At 38.7% G+C, this 18732-nt stretch overlaps 1 protein-coding gene across 4 annotated transcripts in view; it reads left to right on the forward strand.

The window, feature by feature from the left end:
• The window catches only part of ANKRD44 (ankyrin repeat domain 44), a 304247-nt gene extending 293595 nt beyond the window's left edge, over window positions 1-10652 (forward strand). For 2 of the 4 annotated variants that reach the window (XM_043910502.1, XM_043910501.1), the window contains 4 exons: window positions 237-319; window positions 2300-2382; window positions 3973-4064; window positions 6399-10652. In XM_043910502.1, the coding sequence (XP_043766437.1) occupies window positions 237-319; window positions 2300-2382; window positions 3973-4064; window positions 6399-6646 (506 nt within the window). In that variant the 3' untranslated portion in view covers window positions 6647-10652. Of the gene's footprint in view, window positions 1-236; window positions 320-2299; window positions 2383-3972; window positions 4065-6114 lie in introns of all 4 variants that reach the window. The other 2 variants (XM_043910504.1, XM_043910503.1) reach the window with 2 other exon arrangements.
• The last annotated feature ends 8080 nt before the right edge of the window (window positions 10653-18732 follow it).

Genomic DNA, 18732 nt, shown 5'->3' on the forward strand with positions numbered 1-18732 from the left:
GGCCTGGAGAATTCTGTAGACCATACAGTCCATGGCGTCACAAAGAGCCAGACACGACTGAACGACCTTCACTTTCACTTTCATGTGAAATAAATTGTTCCTTTTTTCTTTAAAAATATTAGTTATGGTAATGTGAGTATACAAATTCAAAAACATTGTTGTTTTGGTAGTAATTTCTTCAAAATGCATGTAATTAGCGTGTGGTCTTAGTAACCATCTTTTGGCTTTTTCTGCAGATATTTTGGTGAACAGCGCCCAGGCTGACCTGACTGTAAAGGATAAGGACTTGAACACATCCTTACATTTGGCTAGTAGTAAAGTATGTAAATAGATTTGAAACACTGTTATTTAGTGTAATGATAAAATGATAATAATAATACCTAAATCTGTCCATCAGAAGTGTGTATCATGGCTCTTAATTAAGATGTATGTTTCCCCAGGATGGTGCCATTCTCAGTGGAATCAGAGGGGGAAGCAAAGGGCAGACCCACACAAAGGGGTTGATGGGCTATGCTTCTCAGGGAATTTGCCAGTTGAATTCTTGCCACAGTCTGGTTTGATGCTGCCACTGAATCTGTCTTCATGGTTGTGGTATCATATTTTGCTTTTAAATACAGGTTAGGAACTTAGTTAAGTGGCTTCTAAAATATAAGCAGTTCCACATGTTTTCATTTATTCTGCTTAAAGACATTGTAATAACACAGCCAAAAATACTCTTTTATGAGGCAAATAAATGTATTCATTTATGTATGCTTCTCTTGTCTCCCTTTTCTTCTGGTACGTAGTTCAATGCAAAGAATGTGTTTGTTTTAATAGCATTGTGTTCACATACAGCTAAAGGTTCCTGCTTTTGTAAAAAAATAAATGTATGATTTTATGAGAGTGGGATCATACTGTTGGATAACCTGCTTTTGTTACTGAATCATATATTATGAATATCTTCCTTTCAGACAACATATATTATAGTGTTTTAGAAGATGTATGGAACCCTGCCTTAGGATTGTGCTACCCTTGATTCATCCCATCCCCTATTGTTAAACATTTCCTTGTTTCAAATATATGCTACTACAAATAATACTAATTGTAGTATAATAATCAGAATAAATCCCTAAATCCCTAAATATGAAATTAGTGAGTCTAAGGCTATGAACACTTCTAAGACCAAAATGCCCTGCAATAAGGTTTTAACCATTTACATTCCACCAGCAGTACATGACAATGGAAACTCCATGGGCACTTCTAAAATTATCTTTACGTGTTTCCCTTTTAAGGTATTGTAATATGATGCTAGTTGACACCAGTGATGATGGTTTGTTCCAATATAGTTGTATTATTAAAGGTGTTATCTATACCCAGTGGTACCAGAAGTCTCAGCCATTCCTTTCATTGGTTACATTTTCCCGTTTCATGATCCAAGAAGCCTTTGGAAACCACAAAAAGTGCTGAGGTTCCTGAAGTTCATGTTAAGTTGTCATGTTTTCATGAATATAAGTACAATGCTTTTCAGACTTATTGTGCAAATGGATCCTCTGATAATCTGGTTCAAATGCAGATTCTAATTTAGTAGATTCAGAGTGGGGCTTGAGGGCCAATATATCTAACTCCCAGGTGATGCTGATCCTGCTGTTCTGTTGAGCCACATTTTGAGTGTCTAGGGTTTAGGAAGTGGTCACCCCTTAACCAGGCAGAGGGCCTGAAGTTCCAAAAGGGTCTCTATTTTATTAGTTGATTTTTTAGATTTTCAGTTATCATAAGTCATAGCATATAGAGGTATCTTTTAAATGAGGAAGAAAAGAATGACCTTTGCTGGAAAAGACTATTTATAAGGCAGCCAGTGATGAATGATACAGATAACAGGTACAATGGGAATTCCAGTGATAGGTGGATACTGAGGTGGTATTTGAAGGCTTGAGGAAGAAGATGGGACTTGACTTGTGTTTAAAAAGCTTTGTTGAAGAATTTAAAGGACACTCCTAATTCTACTCTCTGTTTATCTGCTGACCTAGCTGACATAGCATCAGCTTCAGCTCCTTGGACATTAATTCTAAAAGTTATCATAAAAATAGTAATATTTTAGATCAGATTTATATTAATCAAGTCCTAATACACCTTATTTAGAACCTTTGAAAATCTAGAGCTGTTTAACCATTTGCTTTTAGAAGAAAATGAATTATTCAGAAAATAGCCTATTTTGATATTACGCAGGGAATACATGTTAAATTTAAAGCATACTGAAGTGATTTCCCCAGAACATTTCTGTAACTCTGTTCCATTTTCTTATCTTTTTTTCCTTCATTAGGGTCATGAAAAATGTGCCTTGTTAATACTCGACAAGATACAAGATGAGAGCCTTATTAATGCAAAAAACAATGCACTGCAGACGTAAGTGTGACTACTAAAGTTTGACTAAGTCCCAGATTCATAGTCATTTATTTGACCAATAATAAAAATGTGCTATATTCTAGGCTAGAGCTGGGGGATGCAGTGATGAAAGACACAAGTCTGGCTTTTCCTTTGTGAAGTTCATGGTCACATATCTACAATTGCTGACCAAGCTAGACATTTTTAGTTAGAAACTTTCTTCTGATATGCCTTCATAGAATTTTGTGAGGTGGTCTGTGTTTTTCCTTGCTGATATTTCTAAGGTAGTACTAAAAATATAGTGGGTTGTTAGAAAAATCTTACCAGTCGCCATATTTGAGGAGAAACTATTTGTTTAAACGTATTAGTTTTATGTATTTTTACTGGAAAACAAGTTTTATTTATCAGGTTCCCAGAATATGTTTGAAGCATTTAAGCTATTTGTGTTAATTATATTTTAATATAATTCAGTGTAATCCTTAGTGTGAAAGACCCAAAAGCTGCTTCGTTTTCCATTTTAGGAAATTACCTATGCATTTGTTTTAAGCGCAAAGGAATATTAGAATATTTTTTCCATTAAGATGTTTAAGCAGAATAGCAGAATATATTGTTTGACATTATTCTTTCAGTTCAGTCGATCAGTCATGTCCGACTCTTTGCGACCCCATGAACCACAGCACACCAGGCCCCTGTTCATCACCAACTCCAGCAGTCCACCCAAACCCATGTCCATTGAGTCGGTGATGCCATCCAACCATCTCATCCTCCGTCATACCCTTCTCCTCCTACCCTCAACCTTTCCCAGCATCAGGGTCTTTTCAAATGAGTCAGCTCTTCGTGTCAGGTGGCCAGGTATTGGAGTTTCAGCTTCAATATCAGTCCTTCCAATGAACACCCAGGACTGATCTCCTTTAGGATGGACTGGTTGGATCTCCTTGCAGTCCAAGGGACTCTCAGCTTTCTTTATAGTCCAACTCTCACATCCATACATGACCACTGGAAAAACCGTAGCCTTGACCAGACAGACCTTTGTTGGCAAAGTAATGTCTCTGCTTTTTAATATGCTGTCTAGTTTGGTCATGACTTTCCTCCCAAGGAGTAAGCGTCTTTTAATTTCATGGCTGCAGTCACCATCTGCAGTGATTTTGGAGTCCAGAATTCTAAATTCAGTAAAACTTCATTTCATGCCTTTAGTAATAACAATGTTTAAGAGTATGTATATGGATGATAGTAACACCAGTCTTATTGATTTCATATTGATTAACTGTGTGAGACAGTGATCAAATACTGATACAGAAAGCAAGGGGTAAAGAACCTTCTGGAAAACACACCAGAACTTGAGTTCTTTCTCTGGCTCCCTGTGTCTTGACACTGAGGTTGTTTGAGGTGTAAAATATTTGTACAATAATATCCACAGAAGAATTTGGGTCAATGTGGAAGAACAGTTGGATCTTTAGCTCTTCAGAAATTCTTTTTGAAAAAGTGAAAATACTCGTGTTATTTATAGATTCTCAAGTCCTTTCTTTCTTTCAACCACGCAGATTACTCAGAATGCCACCTTCTCATACAAACATGCATCACAGTTGACATTCAGTGTTGTCTTTTTTTCAGACCCCTCCATGTGGCCGCACGCAATGGCTTGAAAGTGGTCGTTGAGGAGTTGCTGGCCAAAGGGGCTTGTGTACTTGCTGTAGATGAAAATGGTAAGTGGGAAAAGTAAGCCATTACCTCAGGTGCCAGTGCACCTGCTATGAAGCCAGAGGGAAATGGAGAAGCCAGGAGCTAGTTTAAAAAAGCAGTGAGAACTCTCTTTCCCTTGGAAGTCCCCTGTGTGTGAGCACAAAACGAGGATAATTTGTCCTGTCTGTTGTTGTAAAACACATAGTCTCCCTGCAGTCCTCCAGTGCCTTCCATGTGCATGTCATGTTAGCAACTGGTCTCAAACTCCTCAGCATGGTGGTTGAAATATGTTAGATACACTCATCTTGGTATTCGAGTGAAATTTTAACTGCACATGCTGAAGAGTTAGGGATCACATGTGTCATGGGTGCATGCTCAAGGGCTCAAATTAAAACATCTTTGTATTTCAGTTCATTCTGAGATCAAACCTCTAGGTATTATTTTACAGAACAGATCAGAACTCATATTTTCAGTATGGATATTTGGGGAACATGAGTAAAAATTTTAAATTAACATCTAGGCTTGAAAGCTTCTTCTGATCTATACCACATTTCTTTTCTAAATGAACTAACTCTTAACAGAAGCTTTCTACTCTTATTTCCTAAGAAATTTAGAAAGCTCATGAGTACGAGAATTATATTAAACTACCATGCCTTTCAAATTTGGGGAGCAAAAGAGGAACTTCTGGATATTTACCATTTAAGTAATTTTTTGAATGTGGCATTAATTGTGGCATTTAATTCAAGTATTATAAAATGTATTAACATAATCCAACTGCTTATTACAGGTATTGGAATTAGCAGCTCATGCCTATTTCTCAGAAGTAAGCAGCCATATGACATCTTTAGCTAACTGCTGTTAGTTTTGGTTTTGCAGCCCCATTTATCCTAGCATGTACCCTTCTCTGTCCCCAGCCTGACTCATGTAGGAGATGCGAAAAGTTCTCTATTACCCCGTCTCCTCGGTCTTCCTGCCCCACCTTCCCTCACCTTCTTATTACCACTATATGCACATGCATTAATACTTTAGGGTTGAAGGGCAGAGCCCCACAATTTTTCTCCAAAATGACCCAAGAGTCCAGAATGAATTCGTTTTGCCTTTCTTCAGTGTAAGTCTGCAGTATCTGAGGCTTGTTCAGCCCATAGCAAACTCAACAATAAATGCACCAGAATTGTAGAACCGCAGCCTGTGTTAGAGCTTAGCTACCCCCTAAAGGCCTAGGAACATTTGGGACAATTTTGTACCGCACTGGAGTCTTAATCACTTACACAGACCTCTGTGGAATGGAATGTTAAGGTATCTGTCCATTCTTGTTTGTCTTCATAACAGAGAGAGGACTCATCTGTTAAGCAGGGAGGGGAGCAGAAATCAGGTCAAGTGCTAACAAATGATACAGCAAAAAATTAAGATTTTTGAGTCAGTGCCTCTGAATAAAATGAGCCAGTGGTTAGTAGGAAGTTTAGCCAGGAGAGGGGGCAGGTAAACCTTTCCAGCCAACAGAATAAAGGTTGAATAAGGGTAGACTGAATCGAAGACTTCATCTACCTCTCCATGGCTCCTGCTTCATGTGTTGAAATAGTTTTCTCTTCCAGACTTGACCCATCAAGTTCACATAGTAGAGAATGACATGACTCTATGGCACACAGCAGCCTCCCCATGTCTGTTACATTTAGGATTTGGGACTTTGGCTGGTGGTGTGGACATCATTTAAAAACCTCTTTAAGTTTCTTTTAAATGATAGTACATTTCACCACAACCAACCAGTGCTGTATCTCATCTTCTCAAATGATTCCATTTCTCTAGAACCAGCTTCCTGGCGCCTTCTTCATTAAAGTATATATAAAGTGACAGAACAGTGTTACTGACTCTCACAGACACCTGTTTCTCAACATCCTCTCTAATCTGACGTGGAAAGTCATTGTTCTCAGAATGAGAGTGCCCTGACCCCCGCTCAAGGTGCATGGTGTGTGTGTGCTCTCAAGTGGAAACACCTTTCTGATTGTCCTGTGGCTGTTTTTTTTTATTTTGTGGAATTGTGTCACACCCTCCCCCCCTCATGTTTCTGTTCACTAGATGAAGACTGGAATCCTGCCTAACTCCGGATAATATAGTGCTTGTTGTTGTCATGTAAGCTGGAAAGAAAAAAACAAAAACCCTCCATCAAATGTCCACCCCTTCCCGGTCCCCTCCAGCCTCACCCCAAGCATGACTTGTGGGAAGTAACTCCTTTTGCCTGGCATGATATCTAACTCGACATACATCTCCACGTGTGAGGTCGTTCGAGATGTACTGTGGGACGCTCACGCCACTTCTGGATTGCCCGGACTAACCACTGCCTTGTCTGCATTTACGCCCAGGTCATACCCCGGCCCTGGCTTGCGCTCCTAACAAAGACGTGGCTGACTGCCTGGCCCTCATTCTGGCTACCATGATGACTTTTTCTCCTTCCAGTACAATGACGGCTGTCAACTTCGTTTGTTTTAAAAAAGACAGTTTGAGCAGGACCACTCTCTCCAACCTGGGTAGCATGGTTAGCCTGTGCAGTAACAATGTAGGCTCTGAGGATGGGTACAATGAAAATGATTCTGATTCGGAAACTTTCTGACTTTGGACTGTAGAAGCTTTTCCTTGGTCACCCATGTTGGAGGAAGGGAACAAAGCTTGAATTCCAGATTTGTGTTGTGTTCAAGTGTTATTATGGGCCCAAGCTTACAGAGCCAGTAGAGAAGGGATTAATCAAGCCCAGGGAAGGCAGCTAGGCTGTAGGCAAAGCTCTCACATAGCTGGGCCTTGACTTTCCTTTGTTTCATGTTTTCCTTAGAGCTGAGATACTTCTGTGAAAGTCTACCTCTCATTTTAAATATGGAATTTTAAAAAAGCATTTAATTCTTTTTCTTTGGGCATAATGCAACAGAGAGGGAGATTTTTTTTTACTTTTCATGTACTCAGCAGTGAGTTCTCAAAAGTGTATCAATGTGACATTCATGTCCCCAAGGAAGGGAAGTGCTGGATAGGAGATGCCTCAAACCTCTGCTCAATTTGATGTTTACTTCCTTACTAGAAGCCAAAGGTAGAGGTGTTCATCTTCAGAAATAACGCCTGTAATAATCTTTTTTAAGGGAGTCAGTTATTCATAGGCTTCCCAGGTGGCGCTAGTGGTATCCTCTCTATAGTAAGTACTTAAATATCCAGAACTTCTTTTTGAGGATTTTTTTGTTTAAGTTGCCAAATGAAGGGGAAAATCCACTGAAAACTGAACTTGCTTTTCTCACCCTGTAACAAGCCTGTGACTAATTTTCACCAAATGATTGAACACGAATCCCTTCAATAACATTTCAGGTGAAAATTATATTGCACCGAAACTTTGAGATATATGCAAATATGAAATTACCCTTGATTAATTTGTCTGTAAATCAAAATACTAACTTTATTAAAAACAAGAGCCATCAGTATTGTTCCTCAGTAGTGGAATGTTAAATGAGCTTTTCAGTCAAAGTCACGCTCAGTGAATGGAAGTGTGACTCCAAAAGAGAACAAAGTGAAAGCGCGATGTAGAAATGGGTGAAATGGAAATTAAAGCCGATTAAAGTTGGTTCATGATGAAATCATCGTAGTGAACACTGTGTCTGCTCCCTCTCCTCTGCCAAAGCTTCTAGGTCAAATGGACCCCGCTCTGCACCCGGAATAGCTGTACAGAAAGAAGAATGAGACTTTAAATTATGCACATACACATGCACATGTATATGTATGTATTTATCTATGTCTGTAGTTCATCAGCCAGCTATACACGAGGACCAAAATGCTTCAGTCTAAAATTGAAGATTTAAATTGTTTTCCTTCAAAGTGGAAGTAAGAACTGAAATAGCTTTTCTATGGAGTTAAAATGTAATCTTTTTGTGTAAGTCTTTATTGTATTTTATATTTCTTATGACACAAATTTCTAGCTGATGGCTTAACATTTGTAACTAATAATGTGTTTACCACAGCTTAATTTTTTGCCAAACTAGAGAAAATGTTCATATACTTTGATGTATATGTGTTTGTATTTATTTGAAATGAAACAAATGCTGAGGAAATATCCATTGTTTATTCTCTGTTTTAATTCCTACTTGTCTTACTTGGAATAATGAGGAAGCCGGAAAATATACAGAACTTTCCCTGGGCTGGCCTGCAGTCCTGAGGGTAAGCCCAGAAATTCCACTGCTACGGCTTCCAGTTGACCCTCAGGTTCTTCCACGTCGGTTGAAAAAAGGTACAGCATCCATGACTCAGCCTTTGTGTAGCCAGCTCAGAGCTTAGAATACACTGCAGTCCTTATGCTTTTCTTCGAGATGAAAACTGAAGTGTGTAATGGGTCATGTGCACAAAGAGGGCCCAAAGAAAGATGCGGAAATTATCCTGAATATGCTGAAAATCTCATGGTCCCAGCAACCAAATGGGAAACTCTGTCAGTGTGTGGGCACATGTACCAAGAAGAGAAATAAAAATCACCAGCTCCTGCTATTTTCTACTTGAGGAAGAGACGGGAAAGAAACATATTGCGTTAGAGTACTGCTCTCCAATATTTTACAATGGGTTCCATTTTCACTCTGGAAATTTCTATCTTAATGTATGTGAGATATTTTTTAAACAGTGTCCTAACATACCTGGATTAAATACAGATACCATACTATGTATTTCATTTAACTGTAAAAGTCTTCACTCTGTAATATTCTGGATTTTATTAAAAACTCATGTTGGGTTCTTCACAAATGAGAACTTGTTCAAAGGACTTACAAGAACTGGTATTCATTTCATTGAAACCTTTTGTTTCACCACTGCCATTGTTTCTTTTTTAATTCTTGGTGTTGTGTTCCCCTCCTTTCTCTGTCCTTTTTGTCTGCTTGGAGAAGATGAGTTTTTAAAAAGTGGATAAATTGCTAATGAGCAATAATGACCTTACCTTTACCAAAACCCTGAAAGTAAGGGAGCTCTAACACTGCAGAAACGTGATATATTGTGGAGTCTTTTTCCAGAAGTGAATGGAAATCTTGCTCAGTTGGCCTTGAAAGCAGGAAATGCGATGCCTGCTTTAATGGTGAAGCAGGTTACCATTTCTCCTGTAGAGTAGCACAGAGAACAAGAAATACTGCGGCAAGGCAGTGACAGCCGGGCGACATCTCTGTGGAGCTGCGTCCTGACTTTCCCTGCTCTCACTGCCAGAAAGGAGGAGGACAAAAGAACAAAATGCAATCATGCCGTGAATTGTTTATTGAATCTCTCTCCCCCACTCTCTTTTTCTTTCTCCCTCTTCCCAAGACCAAATTTTTTCCCTTAAGAAACGACTTTAAAAACTGAGTTCTGTGTTTTTCACTTAACATCTCTTAGAAAACTAGATTTGCCACATTGCTTTCTAAGAAAAACAAAGACAGAAAACATTGTGCTTTTAATTGAGTCTTGGTTGTTTTGTGCTTTTACCTAAATATGTTATTTTTAGACTGTATTTTAACCACAGCCACAGGGATCATGTTTCATTGCACTTACACCTATTTGCCATGTCTGCCTATCCTTGGTAAATACATTACTATCTCCAAATTGCCTAAAATCTGCTATGATTCTACAGTAAATAGCTCAGGGGATTTCTATTTATCACTAATAAAAGGGCACCATAGTATGTTTTGGTACTTTAGGCAGTAAACAGCTGCTTGGTTTATTATTTTATTATTAAATTAGGACAAGAACATCAAATGGACTTGCTGCACTAGTAATTCTTTGTACTGTTGAGCAACTTGGTTTGCTTATCTGTTGTGTTGGTTGAAGAACCCATCCCTTTTTTTTGTCTTGTGATATGAAGTTAGAGTGCCTTTTTATATTTGTATATTCTGAAAATATTCTGTGAAATGTTTTGCATTTTTTTTCATTTGAGTGTTATCAGAGCAATATAATACCAGTGAGTTTTCATTTCAGCCTTTCTTTGAATGTATAAAGTGTCTTTTTTCCTCTTTCCCCTTTTACCTGCTTTGAAATGAAAATGAAGATGCTGAAGTTTTCTATAGGAATTATGTTTGATTTTGCAGTGCTAAAATGCTTTCTTTTTACAAAACCATAAACCATAGGTCAGTGTTATAGGGGAAGAGCGTTTTAAGATAGTGACAATCTGAGTGTGTGTATAAAATGTAATTCTATGCGTTTCTTTATGCAGTGACCTAAAAATTCAATGCAAAAATATCTTTTGTTTGGTAGTTTTGTCTATATATTTTATGCTTTAGCATGTGCAATATATCTTTGCAAAGCGTGATGATACAAATCTGGTGCCAGTGTTATATTTTGCATAACATATTTCTAACAGCATAAAATATTGTTTGATGATTTCAGTGGGATTTTGTCTGTAATGTTTTCTTATGAAAATTGGAGTTGAATGACTCTGGTAAATGCCATGACTATAAAAATGAGGAAATGACTTTTAGTTCAGTGAATGACTTTGAACCAATTGGAATCTTCTCAAGCACAGTTTAATACTTTTTCAACTACTGAATGCTAATCATGTCATGAAGTACTTAACTGTAATATACTATGGAAATGCATTCAGATGGTTATTTTTCCAAATAAAAGCGGTACAAATATTGTTGCAATTTGTGTTGTCTAAATTTTCCAGTTATGCTAATTTTGCCAATTGTTATGCTAAGTTAAACTTTTGTCCCCTACTAAAGCCAGATTAACCTTAAATTTTTAAAATAATCAAGATAGAGGTATATTTTCTGGTTTTGTTTATATAATCACAATTAAAGCAAAATATTTCAGACAGATATTTTACATTTATTTTACCTATTTATACCTCCAACATTTTTTATAAAGAAGTTAAGCTGGCTTGCAACTAAAGACATGTGATAAACTGGAAACAGAAAAATTAGGACAGTGAAAAAGAACTCAAACTATAGGAGTTCTCAGTTTAATGCAGTGGTTATAACTGAATTTGAGTTTGGTCTAAAGTTCCTTACAGCCAAAGTAAGAGGGAGAAATGTGATTAATAATAATATATAATTATTTATAGAATAATGTAGTCTATATAATATATGGAGGTTATACTACCTATATAATTAAGTCTGTAGATCACATATCTCAGAAAAGGAGAAAGCTGTTAGGTCCACAAAATTGTGAACTAAACCACGTTTATCTTTGTTGCTGCCACCACTACTAGGCTCTGAAGTCACTGCTCTTCAATTGCTGGTAGTAACACAAGACCCAGCTTTTCAGCACTGTCCTTAAAGATACACACAGAAGTACCTCTCAATCTGTCTCACCATTCAGATAGTCTCTCCTTGGGTAGTAACTCAGGAACAGCCCCTCGAAGCGCTGAGAAACAGATTCCTAATTACGGAGTGTTCAGCTGATGAAAGAGATGTCAGAGGCACATCAGGAGGGGGGCGCAGGGGAGAGCTTCCCGGGTCCTCAGATCCGTGTCCTAGGATGTTGACAGTTGTCACAGTCCCGCCGAATCCCATTACCACCTTTTCCATGAAGACACCGGATCCCAGAGAAGTTATTTAATTGCTCAGGTTTGTGTGTATTAGTGATCTGAGTACACGCTTCTGTCTATAGGTGTTCTCTCTTCTATGCTGATCTGCCCTACCCTCTTTTGTGGGTTTGTTTTTTGGTTTTTTTTTTCCTGCTCGAGGTGTTCAGGAAGGTATTGCTCTCTGCCTTGCCTTACTCCTTATTCAAGTATACAACCTTGGTGTTTTTCAATCTTGAAGACTGTAGAGCAAGACATGGAACAACAGACTGCTTCAAAATTGGGAAAGGAGTACATCAAGGGTGTATATTGTCACCCTGCTTATTTATGCAGGGTGCCTCATGCAAAAATGCCAGACTGGATGAAGTTCAAGCTGGAATCAAGATTGCTGGGAGAAATATCAATAACCTCAGATATGCAGATGACATCACCCTTATGGCAGAAAGGGAAGAGGAATTAAAAACAGCCTCTTGATGAAAGTGAAAGAGGAGAGTGAAAAAACTGGCTTAAAACTGTACATTCAAAAAACTAAGCTCATGGCATCCAGTCCCATCACAAATAGATGGGGAAACAATGAAAACTGACAGCTTCTATTTTCTTAGCCATGAAATTAAGACATGTGCTCCTTGGAAGAAAAGCTCTGACAAACCTAGACAGTGTATTATAAAGCAGAGAGATCACTTTGCTGACAGAGGTCTTTATCGTTATGGTTTTTTCAGTAGTCATGTACAGATGTGAGAGTTGGACCATTAAGAAGGCTGAGTGTCAAAGAATTGATTCTTTTGAGCTGTGGTGTTGCAGAAGACTTGAGGGTCCCTTGGACAGCAAGGAGATGAAACCATTCAATCATAAAGGAAATCAACCCTGAATATTCATTGGCAGGACTGAAGCTGAAGCTGAAGCTCCACTATTCTGTCCACCTGATGTGAAGAGCCAACTCATTGGAAAAGACCCTCATGCTGGGAAAGACTGAAGGCAGTAGGAGAAGGGGATGACAGGGAATGAGATGATTGGGTAACATCACCAGTTCGATGACCATGAGTTTGAGCAAACTCTGGGAGATGGTGAAGGACAGGGAGGCCTGGCATGCTGCAGCCTGTGTAGATAGAACTGAGAGCACAGTGCTACATAAATAGTGACTTAAAATAGCGACTTAGGGACTTCCCTGGTGGTCCAGTGGTTAAGAATCTGCCTGGCAATTCAGGAGACATGGGTTCAGTGCCTGGTCAGGGAACTGAGATCCCACTTGCCTCAGGGCAGCTCAGCCTGTGCACTGCAACTACCGAGGCTGCATGCTCTGGAACCCGTGTGCCAGCCCCAGAGAGCTCATGCACTGTAATGAAGACCCCACCTGCCGCATGTAAGACCTGAAGCAGATAAATAAAATTAAACAAAAAAAAAAGCTCAGTGACTTAAAGCAGCAAATGTTTATCATGTCACAGTTGCTGTGAGTTAGGAGTCCAGGCACAGTTTAGTTGGGTCTTCTGTCGCACGGTCCCTCACAGTTTATAATCACAGTGTTGGCTAGGAAAAGCTCTGTTTCTCAGCTTACACACGTGGTTATTGGCAGGATTCCTCATGGGTTGTTGGACTGAGGGCTGCAGTGCCTTGATGCAGTTGACTGACCTCAGTGCCTTGTCCAATGGGCCTCTCCGTAGGGCAACTCACAACATGGCAGCAAACTGAGAAAAGCCAGAGAGAAAAAGAGCAAGACAGAACTCACAGGCTTATAAATGAATCTTCAAGTGACGTTCCGTCATTTTTTTCCATAGGCTATTCATTAGAAACAAGTCACTAGGTCCATCCCACATGCAGAGTCACATCCCACCAAGAGGTGTGAGGCGCAGAAGGCAGGAATCACTGGGAGCTGTTTTGGAAGCTATTCACCACTCTGGCTGTCACAGTGTCCTTCAAGAGTATAAATTCACACCAAGATCACTTTTTCCCAGTCATTACTAAGGATCTCATTTACTTGACTTCATAAATTCACCCATTCAAGAGAAACATAAGGATCTCCTAATTTCACTTGTGCTCTTATAAGCAAGCAGAAAGGGAATAATGGCCTCTGAGTGCTTATATTGTTGGACATTGATGTGGCACTTTGTCTCCAAACTGCTTGTCAAAGGATTGCTCTTTCTAATGCCATTCAGTAGGTTTAGATCCCTGCACATCTATCCCTCATTTTGCACACTTAATGTGTTCCAGAATTAGCTTGCAAGGCACAAAGGCATTAAGCTAAAAGACTGTTAACATAAAAAATATTGTAGATAAAAGTACTGTATGAATTGTCTCTAGCAAGTTTCATGCTGAAGGTACGTTTGCTCTAACATATGAAGCAGCCAAGATAATGGCTGTGCCGTTCATTCATTTTCAAGCACTCCAGGGGGTGATGGAAAATGCGTGGGGCTTTGTGGTCGGCACACTGCCTAGGGAGGGGGAGGGCTTACTACTAGCATTTACTCACTAGTGTCAGGATTTGCTGGGCCAGGGATGCCACATGTCCCGTTCATCCCAACGTTCAACTCCCCACCGCCCGTGGTGCCCCCTCCTCACTGCTCATCTGCTCACTCTCCTCTCATTTCTGAACCATATCTTCATCACTTTATTACTTGGGAAGCTAGCCATATTTTTAAATCTGTCTTCACAGGGAATTGCATAAGCATGCTGTAATATACATCCCCTCCTAAAGAGTGCTCACAAGCTTAAGAAAAAGGACTTTCAGAAGGCAATGTCAAGCACGGGGTCCCTGGTTGTGTCCTTTTCTAGGTGAGATTGCATGCAGGTGAGTGGAGAAAAGCGCGACACAGATCTGAGACAGATATTTAATTCCTTTGTTATTAAACACTCAAATGCATGCCTGCACATGTATGTTTCTTGTCTTAAGCAAGGAATGATTGCATCCTCTTCACAAGTGGGGAAACCCTGCTTATAAGGACAGAAACATTTTGACCCACAATTCATAGCAGGATCTGGCAACACAGTACTGTTGACTCATGTGGTTCTCTGAGCCCTGCTTGGTGGACAGTTTCTAAATACCATTTTCTACCTTTAAAGGACAGTTTAATGAAGCATATTTAATATATAGAAGAGTTTGCTAGTTTTCAAAAGTAAAAATGTTGAAGCAGTACTTAGAGCATAAAAATCTCACCTGTGTCTATGTTCACTTGATAAAGTACCCAACAATTTGAAAACCTGAAATAACTCATATTTCTTATAGTTGGGTTCCATAATTACAAACATCTAGATTCAAATCTGCATGACAAGATATTGCCAGCCATATAGAAATCAGAGGAGAAAACCAGGAGATGGAACAGTGCCAAGAACCAAAGGCAGGAATGAGCATGGCATGTTCCTGGAACAGAAATGGGCTGGTATGATCAAAGACTTGTGGGGTAAAGAATGGTGGTATGAGAGGAGATCATGAGTGGTCTGAGGTCAGACCCTATAAAATTGTTTGAGTTAGGAGCAGGAGTTTCTATTTTATTCTTAATGTGATGAAAAATCTACTGAAAAAATGTAAGCAGAAGAATGGCTATGGTCCTATTTCATTTTTAAATGATCACTCCTGACTGCTAAAGGAGAGCAAGAGAGGAGTCCAACTGACTGGTTAGGTGGCTAGTACAATACTCTGGATGAGCAAAAACATAGTGGCTTGGATTAATACAGCAACAAGAGAAATGGAATGTGGCACAATTTGGGTACTTTTGAAGGTAGAGTTGATTGACCTTGCTGATGTTTGGGGGAGAGGCTGGGGCTGAAGTCATATGAAATAATGAGGAGCAGAGGATCACCTTGGGAGTAAATGTAGAGGGAGATGAACCATGAATTGTGGGCACTCCAACATTTAGACACTGGGAAGAGATGGTCTAGCAGAGAAGACCAGGAGAGAGTGACCAGTGAGGCAGGAGGAAAAGCTAAAGACCTAGATGTCCCTGAAACCTAGGAAGTAAAGATTGTGTGGAAGGAGGGTCAGTTGTACCTACTGTCTCAATTGCTTCTGGGAGGTCAAATAAGATATGACACAGTGAGACCACTGGATTTGGCAACATAGAGTTTTTTTTTTTTTTTTTTCAACATAGAGTTTATTAGTGACTTTTGCAAGAAGAGATGCACTGGAGTGGTGAGGACAACAATCCAAAGAGGCTGGTTTAAGGAGAGAAAGAGGAGAAGGTAGAAGGAAGAAGAAAAATGAGGCAGTAGCTGGAGGAGGATGTGGAGACTAGAAAAGATGTTTGTCTTTTAAGATAGGGATGCTGTAATATGTCAGTGCTAAGGGGAATGTCTGGAGTGAGCAGGAAGAAGGTGCAAGAAGGGATGGGAAAGTTATTTTAGAAAGACCATTTTAGAGCAGCAGAGGAAAGCTGATTGAGTAGGGCTTAGTACACTTGAGATTTATGACCATGAATTTAAGTGGTTATCAGTCATCCTGGTAGGTTTTTTTCATCAGTGTTGGTACAGGCATAGAGTAAGTAGATAGTGGAACTTAAACAGGGACAGAGCTCTGCCAGATGAGTGCAAGGGGAGTTATGGAACTAAGATGCATTCAATAGACATGATTAGATAGATCGTGGATTCTAAACTGGGTAAGGAGGGAAATGAAAACATGAGGGAGCTGATGGATGGTGGAAAAGTAGCCCATCACTGGATTGAAGTTCTTGGTAAAATAGAGGAGTTGTTGAATTGTAGCACCAGAGTTGGTAAACTAAAGATTTTAGAAGTGGTACTTTTTTGATATTGACTAAGTAAGGAATGTAATCAAAGGAATGGGTGGTTGAGAATGATAGAAGGAAAAACCATTGGAGATGAAGTAAAAAAAAACTGAGGAGGCCAACATAATAAATGGCTTGAGAGCCACTTAACATAGAATTTGAGCAGAATTGATGAGAAAATTTGGCCACTTCAAAATATCTATTATTCAGATATTTTACTTTAATACACACTCAAAACTGATTTATTATGAAACTGATGTTTTGTTCCAGGATGAGGATGAAGTTTTTAAAGAAGTAAGAATGGTCAAGTGCATTTCTGTTAAAAAAAAAAAAAAAAACAACCACCAGACCTTGACTGGAATACAATGACAGGTTTTATGACCATATGGTTTAACCTACATGTGTTTATGAGGCTCTTCAGAAAATAGGACAGATGGCTAAGAGCTGCAGAATGAGCAAAAGGAGTGTGTGGAGCAGACAAACGTCTTAGTGATCACAAAGAAAAACTGAATACTTCCCAGTGGGCCTTCCGCAGAGGACAAAAGACTAAATTCATTGGAATTCTATACTGCTCTGTAAGTGAAAACTAAATTTGCTTTAAAATACTAACTTACCCTGAAATCTCAATTTTTAACAACAACAAAAAAGTTAACTTGGGCTTATAATTCCCCTCTGAATTTCTCTTTTCAGAAATAATTTCTCCATTTCCAAGTCCATGCTATAATTTTATGTTACTTGACATGTTTTATTAATATGTTCTTCAGGCCTAAGATTTATTCCTTGCTATTTCATTATTACTTAAAATCTGTAAAAACTTTGTTAGAGGACTATTAACGGATAATTGATGGATTTTCTGCTTAACTTTATTCACAAGGGTTTACATATTAGCATGTAAATTTTGACTAGGCTGCTAGGCCTATTTCATTTTGGCATTAATGCTACAAAAAGCTGATAAAGGGCTCAGTTGGTACCATCTGGAAGCTTGATGTGTGATGTCACAGCTGACACTAGAAGTTAGTTTGAGGAAACTAATTAATTTCCCACATTTCAGATGTTGAAAAAGAAAAGCCTTTCATGATGCTAAGAGTATTTCCCAGAGATGAAAACGTATTTTCCAGTGTCTATTATTTCCAGTCCCATTTTCCTTGCTGTCAGCCTCATAATCTGATAGAGACTTGGGTAATGCAAAGCAGAGAATATCTGTTAAAATTCACATATATGTTTATAGGTGCCTATACATTGTATGATCATAGGCAAAGATGTGTCAGGACTTAACCCAACAGTGTTAAAGTGGGAAGGTATAAGGAAGTAGTAAAATTGTAGTTAACTGGAAAAATGTACTTGACATAATGTTAAATTATGAAAATAAGAAATATGGAATATATATTTATTGTAATATAAAAATATTACAAAAAATAGATTAAAGTTGAATATGTTTATGAGTAAGAGCTAGAAGGTAACAGACAAATTAAAACATTGATTTAATTAAATGACAGACTTGTAAGTAACTTTTGCTTTGAATTTGTGTTGTTTATTGTTTTTACAATAAAGTTTTTAAACCAAAAGGAGACTGGAATGCATAAATAGAGACTGGGAGGTAAATTCCTCATTCTAATTAGTGCTGGGTTAATTCTGTTCATTAGAACCAGCTCTAAGCTCCTTAGTTAAAGAGGAAGGAAAGACCTGTGAATATGCTCCAATAAAAACCACAGATACATTAAGAATTGAAGAATATATCCTTTGAGGAAGAGTAAAAGGAACTGAATTTAAACAGCTTAAAAGTTTCCTTAACTGTAAAATATGGAGGTTTGATTCAGTAATTTTTCATATCCTTTCAGCTCTGCCTTTTTCAATCCTTAGATCTGTTAGCCAACAGAGTAACTGCCAGTTGCCTACAGCATCTGAAGCAGTAAACTTGGCATATGCCTATGCTTGGGAATAGACTTGGTTGTAGGCTGACTACACTAATAGTCCTCCCATCAGGTGAAGAATTCCTTTTAGATGAAAGAGATCAAGGACATGTGCTCTTCCTCCTCTGAGCAAGAAAATCCATGGGCTTTAACTATAGCAGAACGAACTTGGTATCATGAAAAGCTATCTGAAAAAATGTGTAGTAAATGTAGATGCGGTTCATACAAGACTGTCAAGTCCCTTCACTGGAGACTTTCAGGATCAAGGTGGGTCACTCATCACTCCAGGATGTTGTCAGAGAGATGTCAGATGGCCGGGGTGCTCCATAGCCTAGAACTCTCTCAAGCACCAGGTACTACACCTCTACCAGTTTGTTTCATAGATACTCAAACGTATGTCCTCTCTTCCTTGAACAGCCTATAAGTTATCATGTTCTGTACCATCAAAATCCACTCTGCCCCCAAGATAAGAACAAAACAGGCCCCCTAGATTCCTCTCCTTTGTTATCCTTATGCAATTGGTTAGGAAGTCCTCTTCCTTCTGAGTCTTTTAAATGTCTTTTGAACAAGTTACCTAATT

Source organism: Cervus elaphus, chromosome 8 (assembly GCF_910594005.1).
Source record: "Cervus elaphus chromosome 8, mCerEla1.1, whole genome shotgun sequence".
Classification (NCBI taxonomy): Eukaryota; Metazoa; Chordata; class Mammalia; order Artiodactyla; family Cervidae; genus Cervus; species Cervus elaphus.